The sequence below is a fragment of the Malaya genurostris genome, chromosome 2 (genome assembly GCF_030247185.1).
Source record: "Malaya genurostris strain Urasoe2022 chromosome 2, Malgen_1.1, whole genome shotgun sequence".
NCBI lineage: Eukaryota > Metazoa > Arthropoda > Insecta > Diptera > Culicidae > Malaya > Malaya genurostris.
The window spans coordinates 242,587,274-242,607,327 of NC_080571.1; the positions used below are offsets into that span (position 1 = coordinate 242,587,274).

The 20,054-nt window shown below is 37.0% G+C and overlaps 1 protein-coding gene and 1 non-coding gene across 2 annotated transcripts in view; one reads left to right on the forward strand and one right to left on the reverse strand.

Moving 5' to 3' along the window:
* Positions 1-20,054, reverse strand: part of LOC131428388 (protein naked cuticle homolog) — a 149,645-nt gene that overhangs the window by 10,508 nt on the left and 119,083 nt on the right. The window contains exon 2 of the mRNA XM_058592307.1: positions 11,238-11,578. Within this exon, the coding sequence (XP_058448290.1) occupies positions 11,238-11,578 (341 nt within the window). The remainder of the gene's footprint in view (positions 1-11,237; positions 11,579-20,054) is intronic.
* LOC131433367 (U4 spliceosomal RNA) lies at positions 1,594-1,730 on the forward strand. The gene has a single exon (XR_009230177.1). It is a non-coding gene; the product is annotated as a U4 spliceosomal RNA (small nuclear RNA).

Below are 20,054 nucleotides of genomic sequence, written 5' to 3' on the forward strand. Positions count from 1 at the left end.
TAGGTTGTTTCACCACACAAACATGTTTCACGAAACTGTGTTGGTTTCGCACTTAGCAACAGGGGTTTGAGCAAATCAGATTTGATACTAACTCGATTTTCAGATCAACAACGTTAAAACTAGGTTCGAAACGAGCTTCTAACAAACGGTTTAACAGTAGTTAGAGTGGAAACTGTGTTAGGTTTAACATCAAGCGAAAACAACATTAATCATATCACCGAGCATGAATTTTGATAGTAAAATTCAATAATTTGCTATCGTAGTTCGCTCGTAAGTCGATTCATGATTAAGTTATAAATCAAACTGAACAAGTTTGACAATGCCACAAGACACGATTCACGCGTGATCTGTCCAAAACAGTGTTACCAAAAAGATACCAGCAAAAAATCACCCTTTATATAAGACCACTTGTAGACCACCACTATCCACAAGGCTTGCGATGATGCATTATATTTTTAGAATTCACTGCAAAGGTAATTTATGAATAGCACGAAAATGAGTGGTCCTAGGTGACTTCCATGTTTCGTGAGGAACAGAAAATGTCTTCTTGACGTTCCTTAAAACTACTCCTAAATACACAGTGGTGTATTTAGGAGGGGGGGTTGGAATTGCGAAGGGAGCACTCGTTTCGAGCGTAACGTTTTTAGGGCGGCAAACTAATCCTTCCTCGCCCAAATCGTGACTTTGACTTTGTTTTTATTTTTGTTCACTAAATCAACGATGGGGGCGGCAAATCTTTATTTTGCCCAGGGCGCCAAATTTCTCCGGTACGCCACTGGCAGTACAAATGTACTTCAGTGGTTCCTAATTTCAGGTTCGGGAAATAGCCGTCGAAAACTAAAATGAGTTTTACAATAATAAATGTGTAAATAGCATGTGAAAATCAATCTATACACGGATACAAGTCCATTGTCGGTACCAAATCTTGAAAATCATGAAACATGTCTTCTCATGAGATCATGTCTATTAAATGATCATTGTTCATGATATCAATATCTCATGATCTTATGAGAAGACTTGAATGATTTTCATAAATTCTCAACCATGATACCAACAATGTATTTTTATCCGTGTAAAGGTGTCCGTTTTTGGGAGAGGCCAGGGCCCCCCTAGGTCAGTGGTTGAAAGAAACTTTTTGATTTTGTGTGCGGAATTGAGAATCGAACACAGGTAGGCTGCGTGAGAGACATCGTCGTACTCATCTCGCCACGAGGCCTACTTTCAAATTTTGTTGCGGTAGCTTATTGCTGACTTGTTTGCAAACAAAAAAAAATAGCTGATTATTTTTTAACAGCTACCAATAGCGAGACTCAAGAAGCGAGATTGAATAACACAATATAGGAAAGGAAAAAAATGTTGCTTTTGCTTTATTGATACAGCCCGAAACACCGGGTACATCAACAGAGACGTCATTTGCTTAAGTAACTTCGGAAGCAAAATTGTAAATTACTGTTGCTTCTTTTATATACAATCATAATAACAAATGTTTTGTATATTCCCTACCAGAATGCTTTTCACAATAAGAACATTCACCCTTTGGAAAATCGCCAATTCAATGGATTTTGGAATCACTATTAACATAGTTCCAAGATCAGCTTTGCGCAGTGGCGATATCGTAACCAATGAGGTACAACCGAGGTGCGATTATTGCTAGTTGAAAACTAATAGTTCCAAGATGTTGCAATACAGGTTAGGTTCGTGGATTGATAATTAAGAATATCCTCCTAGGAATAAACTGGAGTACGCCCCGAAGTGCCTCACGTTGAAGCGCCTTTCATTCGCAATGCCTGTACATAATATTTACCCAGAGAACCATAATTCATTTCTGCTATTTACCACGCCGCACGATAATCTTATTTATGGAGATTGATTAGTGCTCGGCGAGCGTTCTCCTTTGACAGCTCTAATCCGCTGATTTCCTATTTATTCCCAACGGTCGCTGGAACTGAGACGAAACGGATTAGCAGTGTATGTAGGCCACGGTACGCGAAGAGTCATTCGGCTTGGCCAGGTCATGTGGGGGTTTTCCAGTGCGTGATTCCGTGCTTCAGTGGACAGCCGAAAGCAATATCGGACTGATAACAGCTCGTGTCCGTTATAATCGAAAAATATACTGCAACAACAACAACAACAACAAACAAAAAGCAGCACGTCGAGAAAGCGCGCTTTCTTCTCGTTATCTGGCCGGTGAATGCCGTATGATCACGAGAAACAGCAAGAATCCATTAAGAAATGCTTGTGGCCTTAGCGAACAAACCGGGCTCCGATGCAAGGTGACTGCGATAGCTGATGGCGATGGTAATGATGAAGTGTAGTGGTAAAAATGTGAGAAGCATTTTGTCCATCTTCTTTCTGACAGATGGCTGATTCCGGGTACATCTTATCCAGCCATTATACGCACATAGTGAAAATAAGGCCACGCTGGTCTTTGGAACGGGAGGTTACATTCCACTGCACCGTACTCCAAGTGATCATTCTATTTGTTCGAAAATACAGGCCAAGAAATATGTAATATTAAGAATTGAATAGATTTATTGTTCTCTCGTACTGCTGTTCTGCTCATTTCAGTATGCCACTTCATGCGAAAATATGCGAAAGAAAAATAGTATTACCGAACACAAAAGTTTGTTCTAACCAAGTTTTGACAGATTCTTATTTTGTTTTCTGTTGATTAGTAATTGTGTCAAACTGAAGACTTACATCGTTTTCGCTCGAAGCCACGACTAACCCAATTCCGACACCAACTGCTAATCCATACTTTTGACAGCAGATGGGATTGACACTGGGTTTATGGGTTTTGCTTCAAACTAAAACGCCATTAAGTTTTTTTTTAATAATGACGGAAGCAGTTTTTTATATTATCCAACGAAGCATTAAAGTCAATAATAGCAACAAATCATTTTGTGCTGAATGTATACATATGTTTGTTTGTTTCCTAACTTGTATTGTTGCCATAGTATTTTTCTGAAGGTTGTCGACGCTTATTAACGAAGGGTCAATAAAATAATACTATTACTGAGATTACTGGTTCACGATTACTGATCCAACATTTTTCAATGGATGGTATGGAACATCATAATCTTGAGTTTATCTTCGATAAAACAACGTATGGCTTTCCGATAGAGAAATTGGTCGAAAACCATGTTGATCATACAATGTTGTCGCACCCTAAATACGTGTAGAGATGGAGCTACCAACGGCAACACAACAATCTCAGCAAAGTAGAAGCTAGGTTTGTTGGAAACATACAAAATCTTAAAAAGGTTGGACAATGCACCAGACAAAAAAGGATGAAATATTCGTCAATATAACGGGTTTAATTATTTGAATTATTAAATAAAACAATATATAAATACACTGAAGTCTTTTTTTATTCGAGTTTACGTACCGCATAAAAAATACCGCATAATTTTGAAAATTCGCATAAAAAAAATCGCATAACTCTGAAACTTCGCATAAAAAAACCGCATAACTCTGAAAATTCGCATAAAAAAGACCTTAGTGTAAGTAAAAAGAAATGGCCTCACGGTCAACGATCCTACCCGCTTATGAGCAGAAGCTATGGTATTGTCCCTCATTTGAACTTCTAATGAAAAAAATAAAACCAAAGGCGCTAAAAATGAAGAATCGATTTAAAACGGTCCTACCAGTCTTGCATGGCAGAAACAGAACCGTTAATAACCGCTAGGCGAAATTCTCTGCCGGAAACGGTTGTTGCATTATTGAAATTCTCTTGCCGGAATTCTGTCAGCATTCGAGTAAAGAATTCATTGCTCATTCCGTCATTTCGATAATGTGGGATACAGTCAATTGTCGTCGATATTTTGGCAGGACCTATGTAAAGCAAGAAAAACAAAAATATGAAGCCAACAGTCTTAAAGTTTGTAGGATTTTTTCCGGTTCCAGAATTATAGGGTGATGGATGAAAAAATTGCAAATTCGAAAGTTTGCGTACATAGAAAACAGATGTAAAAATGATCTAATTTTTCAAAAATATTAAATCAATTCCTCTAGTTTACAGTTCTTTTAAGTTGAAGGCCACGAAGACTCACATCGGATATACCGGTTCTCGGAACCAAAAATAGTGGCCAACATTTTCAAAATGGAACTGACTCACTTTTCTTCCTGACCGCTCAACCGATTTTCTCAAACTTAGAATCAAATAAAAAGGCTTACGGTCCTTTAAGGAGTGTATCGAAAAGTAGTTAGCAACATTGATTATTGAATAAAAAAGCGAAAAAAATGGCGTTTGTATTTTGGGATTCGCATGGTACAATTTTCATCGACTACTTTGAAAAGGGAAAAACCATCAACAGTGACTATTATATAGCGTTATTAGAGCGTTTGAAGGACGAAATTTAAAAAAACGGCCTCATTTGAAGAAGAAAAAAGTTTTGTTTCATCAAGACAATGCACCGTGTCACAAGTCGATGAAAACCATGCTAAAATTGAACGAATTGGGCTTCGAATTGCTCCCTCATCCACCATATTCTCCAGATTTGGCCCCCAGTGACTTTTTCCTCTTCTCAGACCTCAAGAGAATGCTCGCTGGTAAAAAATTTAGAAGCAATGAAGAGGTAATCGCTGAAACTGAGGCCTATTTCGAGGCAAAGGACAAATCGTACTACAAAAATTGTATCGAAAAGTTGGAAGATCGCTATAATCGCTGTATCGCCTCTGATGGCAATTATGTTTAATAATATAAACGAATTTTGGCAAAAAAATGTGTGTTTCTATTAAACGATACGAACTTTTCAGCCGAACTGTTATTTATGCCTAGCTTCCATTGTGGCGTTTATACGAATACGTAGCTAACGCATTAATGAATGCCTAATCGCGGCAAAAAATCATGCGCGTTATCTGGCGTACTCACAAACGATTTCCGTAATCCGTAAGTCCTATTATCCAAGCGCACCCGTTTGATCCTCATTCCATCACCTCGATTGAAAAGGGGCATAATCTATAATTGACTATTGCACTGAGATGGCTCATAGTCGTTATCAATTACTTTCCAGTGCCATTCATAGATGATGAATGCATTCAATTTAACCGCACATTACTGATCCAGAACCTGTGGCATTGCCGATGGTGCAGTTCCAGTGCATTTAAAAAAAATCGAATGGTCACTTTTTCGCGCTCACTACCAAACACACACACTCGCATATTCACACACGTACACACCTCAGCATAAGTGAAATCAGACGAAGGTCTGCGAACGAGGCGGCAGGCCTTATCAAATATTTCCGGATGGCGTTTCGCTTTGATGTGTGTTGTTATTTATTGTATTGGGTTCGATTCACTTCGTTCGTTTGATCTGGTCGGTGTTATTATATTTTTGCGCTATCAATACACCACGCGATCCCACGATGCCACCAGCCGATTATGGTGCGGTTTGCCGAGCAGAACCAGTACACCTATCAGTGGCCGTCGCGGCACAGACACAGTTCCGGCGTTTGAGTTGTTTCATTTTATTGCTTGATGAAGCGGAATGATTTCACCGAGCCAATGTTGATTCCTGATAATTTCATGATTTTTTTTTCTCTCTAGTGAATAGATTTTACATCTCCTCGGTTTACGTCATGCATCTTCGTTTTTTTTTGTTTTCAGACCAACCCTAAAGTTGTTTATGCGAAGAGAACAAATCGCAATCTTAAACAAAATCGGTTTCAATCATTGCATTAGAGAAGTGATGCGGTTTTTCAAAATATATTCGATAATTAATATAATTAAAACGAACACTTTACCTTTGTGTACAATTGTTATTGAACTATCTACTAATTACTTCGAGGTCTGGGACCCTAAGCGATAAAATAATTAGAGTAATGGGGGTAGGGCCAAACTGTGTACAACTACGGTATGCCGTTTCCAACCAACTTTTGTTTGAAAACTGTTCTCATAAATAAAACATATTGTAAAAGACTTCGTCAGAGAATATGTAATTTAAAAAAAACTGACATAAAGAACCACAAAAGCAATATCGCCACTGTACTGTGCGATTGCAAAGCTTTGCTAATAATGCGCCAGATATCACTTTGGCAGGGGTGCTTCTTATCAGTTACCATACTGTATGGTGTAGGTCCAGCAAGAAAGGATGGGGGAGCATGACAATACCATTGTCAGAAGCGACCGTATTTAAACTTCTGCGATGTCTCTTAGTATACCTCACAGGAAGCCAGGTCACGTCTAACACTCCTTGCCCCTATCTGGAACCGACGCCACTGGTTTCCACTCGGTTTTCACTTTATAGCGATTGCCGACTGGCGGTTGTTTTGATTTATTTATTTGAACAATTCATATGCGTTTTTTGCCGGCGTCTGGGTTTCATTGATAATGAAAACTGTGTACACACCGTCACTCGATTGTAGCTACAACAAATAAATAAACTCGGCATCTGGGCAATATGATTAGCTGGGATTAGTATTTTCGAAGCGAGTTTACCTTCTCTAGCTGTGGTAGCAATGAACTTCGATTAAACTGTACTGCTGTCACCCAATTTTAATTGAATACGAACCATACGTGGCGTCATTATTTGATTAAACCCACTTTACCCAAAAAAAAAAAACAAAAGATCCACAGTTTCTGGAAAAATGTACTTTCTTATATTTCGAAGTACTCGTGGAATTTTTGGCAATCTGAAAATAGTTTCGAGTAAACTTTCTCGAAGCTTAAAAGCTGCACGATGTGTTTAATTTAGTAGCTATTCATGAATTTAGTAAGCTGCTTGAACCAAATCGTTCCGTTTTATCCGTACTTTTGGTTACTTGAAATAAGTCTGTTTATCTGGTGAATATTTCTACATACTTTAGCCTCGAAACTAAGCTTCAAAGTGTATGCATCAACTGAGCAGTACACTGCCCATACTCGTATATCAGTCCCATATGGGTTCCGGTCACTTTTAAATTAGCCCGAATGATAACATCTATTTTTACGTTACTTTCAGAAATCGCAAAAATAACGTTGGGTTAGTTCAGTAAAATTTGAAAAAATATCTAGTCGGACCTGTCCTATATGGAAAGTACTCGCATATCTGTCCCACGCATTAAAAATCACGTTTTAGTAACTAAAAAATGTACAGGTTGCCTTATTTTTTTTTCCTGGTCAATGTGCCAATATTTAGCATTGGCAGTGCATGCAAAAACTTAGATAATGTAATCTAAACTAGCTTTGAGTACTGTTCTTTACGTTTCGTCTTAGACTCGTCAGTGCAGAGCAGTTCACATTGAACTGCTTATTGCAAACTTGAACAGTTCAACTTGAACCGCTAAGCAGACGTAAAGTCAATGCTACTTGCAAAACACATTCATTTAGTACCGAAGTACACCCAAACCTCCATTTACGTAATAATCGGGACTACGTAAATCGAATTATGACGTAAAAAAAGTTTACGTTATTTGGAATTTTCGACGTAAAAAAAGTTTACGTTATTTGGAATTTTTAACGTAAAAAAAGTTTTCCTTATGTATATGTATTATTAGATATGTATAATATATTGAATAGTTATGGAACGAAAATTATGCGTATTTACAAGAAAAGGATGTTCTAAGCAGCATCAATTTCCAAGATGGCGACTTCCGGTTTATTGATATTCCTTGAAAACCCTTACAATATGGGTATTTTCGGAACGGGTTTGATGAGTACATGTCGGAAAACGATATTTGAAGTGGTTCTGAATACCAAGATGGCGACTTCCGGTTTAACCTTGGTTACACTATAAATTGAGAATTAAATTAAATAATATTTGCCAGTTCCGAAAATACCCATATTATAAGGATTTTCAAGGAATATCAATAAACCGGAAGTCGCCATCTCGGAATTCAGAACCGCCTCAAACATCATTTTCCGACATCTACTCATGAAACCCGTACCGAAAATACCCATATTGTAAGGGTTTTAAAGGAATATCAATAAATCGGAAGTCGCCATCTTGGAATTCACAACCACCTCAAACATCGTTTCCCGACATCTACTCATCAATCCTTTTCCGAAAATACTCATATTGTAAGTGTTTTCAAGGTATATCAATAAACCGGAAGTCGCCATCTTGGAATTCAGAACTATTTCAAACATCGTTTTCCAACATCTACTCATCAAACCCGTTCCGAAAATACCCATATTGTAAGGGTTTTCAAGGAATATCAATATACCGGAAGTCGCCATCTTGGAATTCAGAACCACCTCAAACATTATTTTCCGACATCTACTCATCAAACCCGTACCGAAAATACCCATATTGTAGTAATTTCCATGGAATATGAATGAGCCCGAAACGATTTTCATTGTATGCAAAAACCTCTTTTTACGAAGTATTTTCAACGTAAAAAAAGATTACGTTATTTGGGATTTTTGTCGTAAAAAGAGTTACGTAAAAAGAGGTAACGTAAAAAAAGTTAACGTAAACGGAGGTTTGGGTGTACCACGTCTTTCCTGACGTGCCGAACGAGTCTTTGAGTAGATTTTTGTATATAGCGGGTAAGATAATTCTTCTTGAATATTATTCTTTTGCATTTCGATATCAGTTCCTAACCTAAATAGATTCCTTCAGAATCAAACGTATTGCTGCCATTTATACTCACGTCATCCGCCCAAGTAACAACTTCAGGAAAAGATTCAGCTCTATTGTCATAACTGTGACCAAAATCAAATGTAGGCATATGCGAGTATTTCAAATTGGAATTATCTCGAACGGCCCCCTGCCACGACGCCATCTTGATGAGAACAAATCGGAACTTCAAAATCATCTGATTGCAACGTAAACAAACAAACAGTAAGGCATTTGTTTAACGCGTTTACCTTGTTTAGTGCACAAAAATTAGTGTGGGTCGACTCTCTCACAATAACTTGTCGGTTTACCTAAAATACAGCAGACAGTGTTTTGGGACATCAAGTGGAGATAATTTTCACAATTTGAGAGTCGCGATGAGTATCAAAACATAACAGTGTTTGGGGCTCGAAACGCGAGAAGCTCAACGTAATCGGTATACTTTCAAATGGTTGGTGCTCACATACCGGTGTCAGATGGCTGATCTCGAACGTACTGTGCTAAACGAGAGATTTCAGAATATTTCTCTCGGGTGGCGGTAGCATCGAAACCTACAAAGTTACTGTTTGAGCTGTTTTCCGTGGAAGAGTCTTCACCATACAATTTAATTGCTTCAAGGCCTGACATGATACCACAAACTTAATTATATCGAACGATTAAAAGTTTCACACGAATGGAAAATCTAACATAAAATTTTGCCACGTGGGAGAGAAGCATAGCATGCTAAGATGGGACCGGTATGCGAGTATCTTTTCGTTCGTTAACAAAAGTACTCGCATATGGGTCCCGGTCGTGTTGCGTAACAGATTTTATATAAACGAATGACAAAAAATGCAATATTTCATTCCAGATGAAAAGTTTATAATGTAATCCATGTGTGAGATCCAATAATATCACGGGTCAATCATCACAGTAGCGGGAAAAAAGCGAATTATTAACGAAATATGTATTCATCTTTTTCCCAACTTGTAGATTTTCAATATAATTTCGGTTCGCGAATAAAACAAGTGTAATTTCCCCAGAGTCTATGAAGTAGGTACTCAATAATTAACTACTTCTAATTTACTATTAGTACTACCAGGGACAATTTCTTGGGATTGTTTGAGTTATTAATGCGGAACGACATAACCAAAATTTTAAGCAGATCTTGATCGTTTTACTATACCAGTTTTCCAATCCGTTATCATAATTATTTATGGGGCATTCCACGCAAAATCAGCCACCCAAAATTTTTATTTACTTTTACCTATTTTTTTCGGTGAAGAACTCGAAAATATTCGACACGTATTTTTTTATTTCAATATGGTACCTGAAATTTTCGAGATATTATTTTTTTGAAATTTCGCGTTTTCAAATAAGAGCCTTTTTTCAACAGCCTATACTGTAAACTCTAATAAAGATTCGTCCAAGACGTGAAATGTGCGACTTTTCTTTAGCTTTCAAATAAGCGATTCCATAAAACAACCTTTATAGTAAATATAATGAAAAAAGTTAAAAACTAATAAACAAATTAAATAAATTGAAACTTGGGCCTTTTTTGTTGAAAAAAGAAACCTTAGGGGTTTAACTCTATCTTGGCAAAGTTTTTAGAGTGGAAAGAACAATACTTTCGGAGCAGTGAATTTTTCAATTACGAGCCGCATGCGCGGAGCGTATCGCAGCGCCATTCGCTCGAATACGGACTTAAAAAGCTATCCGCATTATGCCGATCCGACCGATCCGAGCTCTCCGGCGTTGACTTTTTTCTGCTTCGGCTATGGCTTAACTGCACATGCATTCTTTATTTGCTCGAAAACAAACTTCATATTTTCAAAATGTGAAAAAAAATGGATCATATCTCGAAAATTTCACGTACCATATTGAAATAAAAAAATACGTGTCGAATATTTTCGAGTTCTTTACCGAAAAAATAGAGGAAAAAATAAATGTTGGGTGGCTGATTTTGCGTGGAATGCCCCTTATATACAATCAAAAGAGATCAATATTTGATAAGCAATACCGTCAGTTCGTGCTTGCATCTCATCCGACACAGTCGAAAAGTGCTTACGGTAGATACGACAGAAACAAAGGCTATATACAATACAGTGCAGTGAACAATAGATTGTACGAAATGGGTAAATACGATTCAACATAGCCTGAAACTTGGCCTTCAAGGGCAAATTCAATTTGTATTGATTTCAAGCGCAGCAAAGTTGCAAAAAAAATCTAATTTGGCAGGAAACTAGTTTACGACTGAATAAACTTCTCAGTTTCTATTCAATGAGCAGTTTTTTATTTCCAGAATGCCACGGTTCTATTACTACAGATCATAAAACTTTGCAATATATAAAACATTTTTATAAAGGGAACGGCTGGCATCAAATAACGAGTTGAAAAGAAAAACTGGAATCTACGCCAAACATTTAATATCTGGCAAGCAATTTGCAGATGCGGTACTTCTATTTAGGATAGAACTACTGTCAAAGCTCTCGAAACATTTTGGAGTGTGAAGTAATGCCGTGCAATCGTGACCTATACGAACATGCAACAGGACAATCCAAATATGAATTGAACTCTGCCACTTCCACTGCCGCTTTCGTAAGACGAAAACGATCACCATCAATACTTCGGTTAATTACCATACCATACCGAGGGCGCATCAATGCAATAACACGTGAAAGTAGCAAATCCACTAACAAAAAAACACATTTTTACGCACCTCCAATCGCACCCTATCGGGATCACTTTTAACAGTGGTCGCCTTGCCGGAGCCTTTCCGGAACGAAGTGTCCTTGGCATGTTGCTGGTGTGATTGCTGCTGTGTATTCGCCGGTGACGTCTTATGATGGTGATGGCTAGCATTTTGTTGCTGCTGCTGCGATGATTGATGATGTGACGATGGCGTCTGTTGCGCGTTGTGCGATTGCTGCTTGGAACTTTTCACTTTCATCATCTGCTCCCGGTCGCTAGTCAGCAGCAGATCCGGCGGTGCACTGCAGGCGGACGGGGCTCGAACGGGGTAGATCAGCTCCTCCGAATCGGTCGCACATTCCTGAAGCACTGTGGTGGGACGAGAAAGAGAAGAAAAAGTCAGTGATTAGTTATCAAGATCACCGGCTGGGCTGAGTTGATAAATTGCGGATCATTTTGTGAACAGTGGCGCGAACAGCGATTACTAGCCGGTAAACATATAAAGAGTGTCGATTTGGCCGCAGATATCGTTTTTCGTGACCAGCTGGTCGACCGTCTGAAAGACGCTTCGAATGGCAATCAATAATGATGAAGGGAAGATTTTTTACTCAAGCGCTTGGTGTTAGGTTGTTTCGGTAAAGAGCAGTTTTTCATTTAGAAGTTTTTTTTTAAAGATTTTTTGTTCTGTTGCATTTCAGAGTGCCTAGTTTTTTCCTAGTTTCAGGTAAATTTCCATTGTTTATTTCTCAACAATGCTTCATTCAGCATAACAAACATAAAACTTAGATTACTTGTTTCACGTTTCTCACCACCGATCGGTTAGTTTGCAAGAGAAACAAGCAAAAATAAAAACAGTCAAAAAGTAACATGTTTTTCGTTTGCTCGTGCCGAACTAACCAGTTTACTGCGGCCGCAGTCTTTTCTTTTTTTTTCTCTTGACTTTCCTTCGGTGATAAATGTGCTACTATTAAACCATGTGGCAATATGCTTCGAAGGAAAAGAGATGAGCCGTGCCATTATGATCACACTACGGAGTGATCAAAAACGAAAATAAGAAAAGCGCATCGCTCACATGTTCAATTCGTAACGATTCGAACGTCGTAGTTAAGTGGAAAAGATCATTAAAAAAAACAAAAAAAAAAAACACAGTCGTTGTGTTGCTTCCGAAACACTGGCGGAATAACTGCTGTGGGGAAAATGATCACTTATTTCGTTGGTTAACTCTGAAACTGAACGAGACAGTTTGTATAATTAGAAACTCGACTTAATTTTCATTTCAATTTTTACATGTTAATAATTACAATTGGTATTTTTACGTGAATTCTAAGTACTTACTCACATAGACAATTGATAGTTATATTCCATACTTTCAAGAAATTATACTCATAAAACCTGCATCTATATTCTCAAGTGGACATCCAAGGGTTACCGTTTCTGACTGTTGTACCGCAGATGTCATCGCAAGGCGCGCCGTAACATCAAAGCAAAACAGATCAGGCAGTCGTGAGCGCTACAAACGGCCATTAGCTGTTTCTTTGCTTTTAAAGATCAAAAATGTCGTTCCGACATCTTCTTCTTTGAGTACACGCTATAAAATAGGGGTGAAAAAATATGGTCATGGTTTTTAATGTTTCTAAACCACCTTGTATAATAGTCGGCGGGTTTACTTCGATAGACGACAAAACAGACGGAATCTATAGTGATGCATTTTTTTAATTGTTCTAGTTATAAGATAATGGAACTAGTAGTATTTAATCGGTCTGTCACATAATTATCACTGCGATGAGAAATAAGATCCATGTGAGTTAGCTAGAAGATGACACATCCTTCTGATTTGTTGAACTTCCAGACTATTTTATTTGCAAACTAAAAAACTGAACAGAGTGTTATTCCGGACCAAAGACTTTACTCGCAATATATCGTATCCTTATACAATGGTATCTATATTATATGGTATATATTGTTTGATTTGTTAGTTTAAATTTTCTGATCCTATGTGTGGGGTTAGGAAACGAACCAAAGCAATCTATGAGAAAGACACTGACCTATCCAAAGCACACTTTATCTGTTTCACATTACATTTTCATTTCAAGCCGACTTCCCATGGCATCATAACTATAATGCATGCTCTTAAGATCATATATATCATTCGATTTCATTCGTCAAACTCAAAAAATGTATGTGTGTAATTATAGAATCTAAGTTTGTGCAAATCGAATCACCTATGTCGGGGAAATCGATGCGAATTACACTTTTGCATTCGTTACTACTACTTTCGTTAGTGACGGATCCGGAATCCGGGGATCGGTATAGCGGAAATAAGTGTGTATGGTTGGACTCATGCTTTGAAATAGTTTTGAAATCAGTTTTATCACCTCTAAAACGTATTTTCGTCGTCAATTTTACGACAATTTGAAATTCTTAACACTCATCACCCTATAACTCTGGAACCGGACGGCAGATTCGAATATCTCTGAGAAACTGATGAAAGTTCCCATCAAGTGCGCATCAAATAATTCGACCGTCATTCTAGAGAAAATTATAGAATTTTATTTTTAGGCAATTTGTTTCTTTTTGTCTTTCTCATATAGAAAGGTTATGCAACGACTGTGAAAACCGATTTTTGAACTGAGGCCGGGGGGCTGAGTGTCATATATTATATCATATATCATATATTCATCGAGTACGCAAAATATCCGTATGTGTGTATGTGTGTGTATGTATGTATGCAACATGTTTTTGCATTCAGTTTTCTTATAGATTGCTAAAACGATTTTCATGAACTTAGATTCAAATGAAAGGTCCCATATTAAATTTCTGGTTTTCATCTGGACCAAACATCCGGTTCCAGAATTACAGGTTGAAGATTTATATCGCCATTAAATGCGGCGATGTAAAAAACGTAAAATAATTTCTAAACTTGACTCAAAACTATTTCCCTCGATAGTCATTGTCAGTAGACGTCCAAACAAATTAATTTTGGCTTTCCTGGTTTCCGATTTTCAATTATCGACCAGAGATTGTACTCAAAAATGGATCCCAGTAACTTTTCTCGAACCGACTTCAATTATACCGGTTCCCGGATTCCGGTTTCGGTAGTACCTGTAATATTGGAACTCACTTCGTTTTCTCAGAGATGGCTTAACCGACCTCTGTAGCTATCTTTTTTTAGGTACCGTTTCACTATGTAGGTTATACTAGTTTATGGACAAACCTTTTTGTTTTTTCAAGAATCAAAGAAAATCATTTTGAAGAATCGCACACATTTATATATGAGAATATGAGAGATATGAGAAAGGCATCATTACACCACTAGGTGAATTAAAACAGGTTTTATGGTACATTTTGACTTATAAAATAAACCAGGTTCTGTCGTCCCCCTCGAGTAAAATGCATAATTCAATTCTTTAGATTACTTTTTTTTTACCTTTTTTTTATAAATATAAAAAATAGGTATAGAATTCGCTCAAACTTTAGAAAAATTTTCCGAGGCCCGGAATGCCGAATGTTATATACCAATCGATTCAGCTCGACGAACTGAGCAAATGTCCGTGTGTGTGTATGTGTGTGTGTGTGTGTGTGTGTGTGTGTGTGTGTGTGTGTGTGTGTGTGTGTGTGTGTGTGTGTGTGTGTGTGTGTGTGTGTGTGTGTGTGTCTGTATGTGTGTTGTCAACTAAGAGGTCGAGATCTCAGAGATGGCTGGACTGATTTTGATCAAACTAGTCGCAAATTAAAGGTCTCCCCGTCACCCTGAACGCTATTGAATGGTTTTGAGATCGGATGTTTACTTTTTGAGTTATACGAAGTTTTATGTCAAAATTTTCAGTTTTTTGACAGTATCTGAAACAATTGACCTTGAAAACAGAATATATTTTCAGACTTAGATTTCGCACGGCAATACCTATCCAACAAGCCATAGATTGTTAAAATCCGTCCATTTTTAACGGAGATATCGAAATTTTTGTGTATGCGACTTTTTCCCCTAGTCCTGCAGTAGAAGTTTTGAGCACTGTCTGGCAAAGAAATGCTTGGGAGCAACATAAAACACGATTTTTTATACTGTCACATACATTTGTTTCTAACTACCCAACAGACTGTGTACAGCATGATATTTTGCCTCGGACCGATTTTAGCACGGTTCGTTTTTGGCAACATAATTGTTCGAATATGACATGATTAAACTAGACGATGGCAGACTTTTCGAGTTGATAACAATTCCATAATTATATTGATTTAAACTACTTACAGCAATAAATCCTGGAAGAACATAACAGCCGTATACCATTCGAATGAGTTCGTCGGAATCAGCAAATGCGTGTGTGACAAATAATTTCACTCAATTTTTTCGGAGATGACTCAACCGTTTTCTACAAACTCAGATTTATATGAAAAGTCGTATGCTTCCAAACAAGGTTCCTGAGTTACGTTTGGTTCCGACCTCTGGTTCCGGAGCTACAGGAGGACATGTGAAACGAAATTAAAATTGTGTAACTCATTTTTCTCGTTAATGGCTGAACCGTTTTAAGATTCAAATGAAGTCTAAGAATTATCTAAGATTCAAATGAAAAGTCTTTAGATTCTATAAGCTTTTCAGTCAGATCCAACTTCCGGTTTCGGGGATACAGGGTGATTAGTATAAAAATGTCTATTTCACATAAATTAATCAGGTTTATCGGGTTTGCATATTTGGATAGTCGATAACCAAATAAACTTATTTCATTTTTGGTTGTATTTAGTTTTCGTTTCGGAAGGCATCCAAAAATTTAATTCGCACTACGATTCCTCAATGATGTCTACATTGATTTTCAAACATTTTGAAACAAATGTAAACTATACAGCTACTCAGGTGAATTTTTCTGACTTTTATCCAATTCTGACTTCCGATTCTGGAATTGTAGGATGATGAATTTTTAAAATTCAAAGCGATATAGAAGATGACAATCCCGAAAAGCTTTAAAGTTGGACTCAAAACTATTGCAATTTATTCGTCATATGGCCATACGAATCGGTTTGGGTTATGCTGGTTCTTGAATACAGGCTCTGGAAGTACCTTATTTATTTGTCGTCAATCAAAAGTAGACCATAAAGATAATTACAATAATCGGCTTAAATTAGTAAACTATTCTAAATAGATCACTAAATAATGTATAATTTATTATGAGTTAAATAATTATAATTGGCTTACCGAATAGAACTGAAATATTGCTTTAGTTTGTTTTTTGACATAGTGAAATCGACTGCTTCTGAATGCTTGTTGTATACAGCCATCAATTGATTTATTGGCCCATTTTTTGCATAGTTTGTTCGCTGGTGGTTTGTAATAAAAATATTTCGATTTCTTAAGGCCGAGATGGTATGTAAAAATTTAGTTTGGACAGGAGTTGACTGGAATCTACGCGATTCGAGACAATGTCATTTACAAATGAGACCATTGAAAATTCTCTGCGTTCTTTTAATGTTCGAATACTGATCAGCATACAGCGAGCTTTATAGGATGGAAGAGGAAGTCTTGTCCAACCTAATTTACGAAGTGCAAATAACAAAAATTGTTTTTGAACTGATTCAATTCGATCTTCCCATGTGATTAAGCAAGGTGACCAAACTAAGCTACAGTATTCTAGTACTGACCGAACATAGGCAATGTATAATGTTTTAATTGTATACGGATCGTGAAAACAGTAACAAAATCGTTTTATGAATCCTAGCATGTTATTGGCTCTGTTTATGATTGTATTATAATGGTCAACAAAAGTCATTTTAGAATCTAGTATTATTCCTAAGTCCCTAATTCTTTCGCAATTTTGAACTGTTTGACTTCCAAGAGTAAGTATCAAGTCAGGTGTATTTCGTTTTTTACTGAATGTTATTCTACTGCATTTTTTCACATTTAGTTTAAGAAGACTTTTGTTACACCATGTATAAAAAGAAAGAATTTCTTCTTGATAAACCTTGGCATCCTCACTTTATCACACTCTATTTCTAAAAATAGTTTTATATCGTCTGCGTATATTAGAATTTTTATTTTTTTTTAAAGAAAGGAAATGTCGTTTACAAACAAGATAAATAAAAGAGGACCTAAATGAGATCCCTGGGGGACCCCGGAACTGACGTGAATGGGGCTCGACTTTTTACCCTTAAATTTTACAATTTGTTGACGATTTGTTAGATAAGATTCCAACCATTTAAGAAGACCTGGTAAGATTCCCAATTTCTGTAATTTGAACATAAGCATGGGTATGTCAACACGATCGAATGCTTTGCTGAAATTTGTATAAGGAGCTTCAATGTAATTTTCCTTGTCCATAGCGGTCAGGGTATAGTGGACGAATTAAAGCAAATTAGTAGTAGTGGAACGTCCTTTGAAAAATCCATGTTGCATGTGAGTAATTCTATTTTTTATTTGACTAAACAGTTTGTCATTAACGATCGCTTCAAAGAGCTTCGGAATGCAAGAAAGAATAGCAATCCCGCGATAGTTGCATATGTCTGCTTTTTTCCCATTTTTGAAAATTGGTATAAGGAAAGAGTTTTTCCACGTATCTGGAAAAACTCCAGACTGAAGCGAATTATTAAAAAGCCAGCACAAAGGGGTTGCAAGATCTAATGCTAATTTTTTCATAAATATGGGTGGAATCCCATCAGGTCCGGCACTTTTAGAGACATCCAATTTGTTTAGGGCATCTATTATGTCTAGCACTTCGATTTGATTTACATTAATATCTTCAGTAAACTCTGGAAAGAAATTAAAATATTCACGATCGCGGTCATCTTCAGAAAACTTCGTATAGATTTGTTGAAAAAATTTAGCGAAAAGATTACAAATTTCTTGTGAGTTATTACCAATGTTTTCCTGTATATACATTCTTGACGGAAAGTTTTCTGATTTCAATTTGTTTCTAACATAACTAAAGAATTTTTTTGGGCAAGACTTTATTTCCTGTTCAGTTCTTGAGTTATACTCTTTGAATGCAGTATCAATTGCTAAACTTAGTTGGTCACAGATGTGTATGTAATTCGATAAATTGTCACTATTATTTTCTCTTTTGTACTTTTTATGAGCTTTTTGTTTTCGATTTCTTAGGTTTCTAATATGCTCGTTATACCAAACAGGATACTTTGAATTATTTTGTCGCCTAATTTTCTTCCATGGGACATGTTCATTTATTATGTCGTAAAGCCGTGCGTAGAAAATATCGACTGAAATTTCGACATTTCCTTCGTTTCTAAGGAGTTCTTGCCAATCTATTTCTCGTAGCTTACGACTAATACTATCTTAATTTGCTGAGTGGTAATCGAAAATCTCCTCATACTCGTAGTCGCCGGGTCTATTAATCTGATGTATGAATATTGAGAATTCGATTGCTGTATGAAAAGCTTCATTTTTCCACAATGGAGTTGGTGATTCTATTACACAGTATTTCTTAAATTACTCTAAACTCTGAAGTTGAAATTACTTCGACATACCATGGAATGTTTAATCGATTGTTACACGTTTAGATTCAAATTCGATCCGATTTGCAGTTTCGACATTGCAGAGTAATGAGTGATTGAAATATTCATGCAAAAAACACATGCGGATTGATAAAAAAGGTATCATCTCACTGCTAGGTGGATTAAGCACGTATTTCATTTATGAGCTACTCTGGCCGATGATGGGGGTTACGAGGTGCGACACTTTCTATACCGGACGAACTAGGCTATGGTCACAGAGAACTGACATCCAAGTAGAGATTTCAATTTGTGTAAGAAACTTAACGGTTGTTTTAAAAAGCAATCACCAAGTAGCAATTCTCCTGTAGAGGCGCTTTGAGCAGCCCAGTAATGCCTTATGGACTGTTGCGTTCGAGCTTTCATACAATGGTAATTCATGCGTGTAACGGTGATTTGTAACGGATTTTTTCTTGTACCTATGCTTTACACAGCTTTTTTGAAAAAGTTTGTACTAGGTTGGATGTCTGTTCTCTGTGTTATGGTGTCCAAATGTAGTAACACTAGTAACGAAGGGGGAAACCGGCATATCATTCACCAAGCGACAAATTCTTTTACGGTAACCAATTTGCAATGAAAGATGCGAGTATCTTCTATTGCAAGTTCGCCAAGGAATATTTCACTGGGGCAGGAAATACCCGGTAACCAGTCAATCGTGTGCCTGTATCGTATCGGTATTTTGACATCCTATCACCTGCTTCTGTGTTTTTATTGTCTTCGTTATTGAAACTTCGGAGAACTTCATTTTGTTACCGCTCCGGTTTCGGCCCTGCTTTCCTATATAGTCTTTTATGTCTGAACCGGTACATACGATTATTACTTTAATTATCTAGAAATGATTAGTCTTTTCTAATTTTCTCTGAATGTTTCTATCTTTGTCGACTTATTTTTCTGTATTTTTTGCATCCGCAGGATATGATTGATGAGTAAGTGAAGCACTAGTGTGGAACTGAGTGAAACTATAACGCAATCTAAGAGAGAGCTACATTAACATGCAATCAAACTACTAGGTGTGCAGACCTTAGACGATGCCGTTTACGCTGTTTGCGGATCCCAGAGATAACAAAAAAGACATTATTCCATTCCATTTTCTTAGCCAAATGACAGGAAAAACTGTTAATACACACTGCAATCTATGCATACATACATACATTCTGCACTGAGAGTGATGAAGTTAGAGTAAGAAAAAATTAAGGTATTGTGGAAGTCGAAACTACAAAGTGTTCTACAATCGACAACATTGCTGTCTTAACCAAGAACCACATGTATTTCGTATAAAAATACTAGGTGTTATTGTATAAAATGGTCGACGTGAACCGTATTATTCCAGAAACACGCATCTCACACTTTCAGTTAG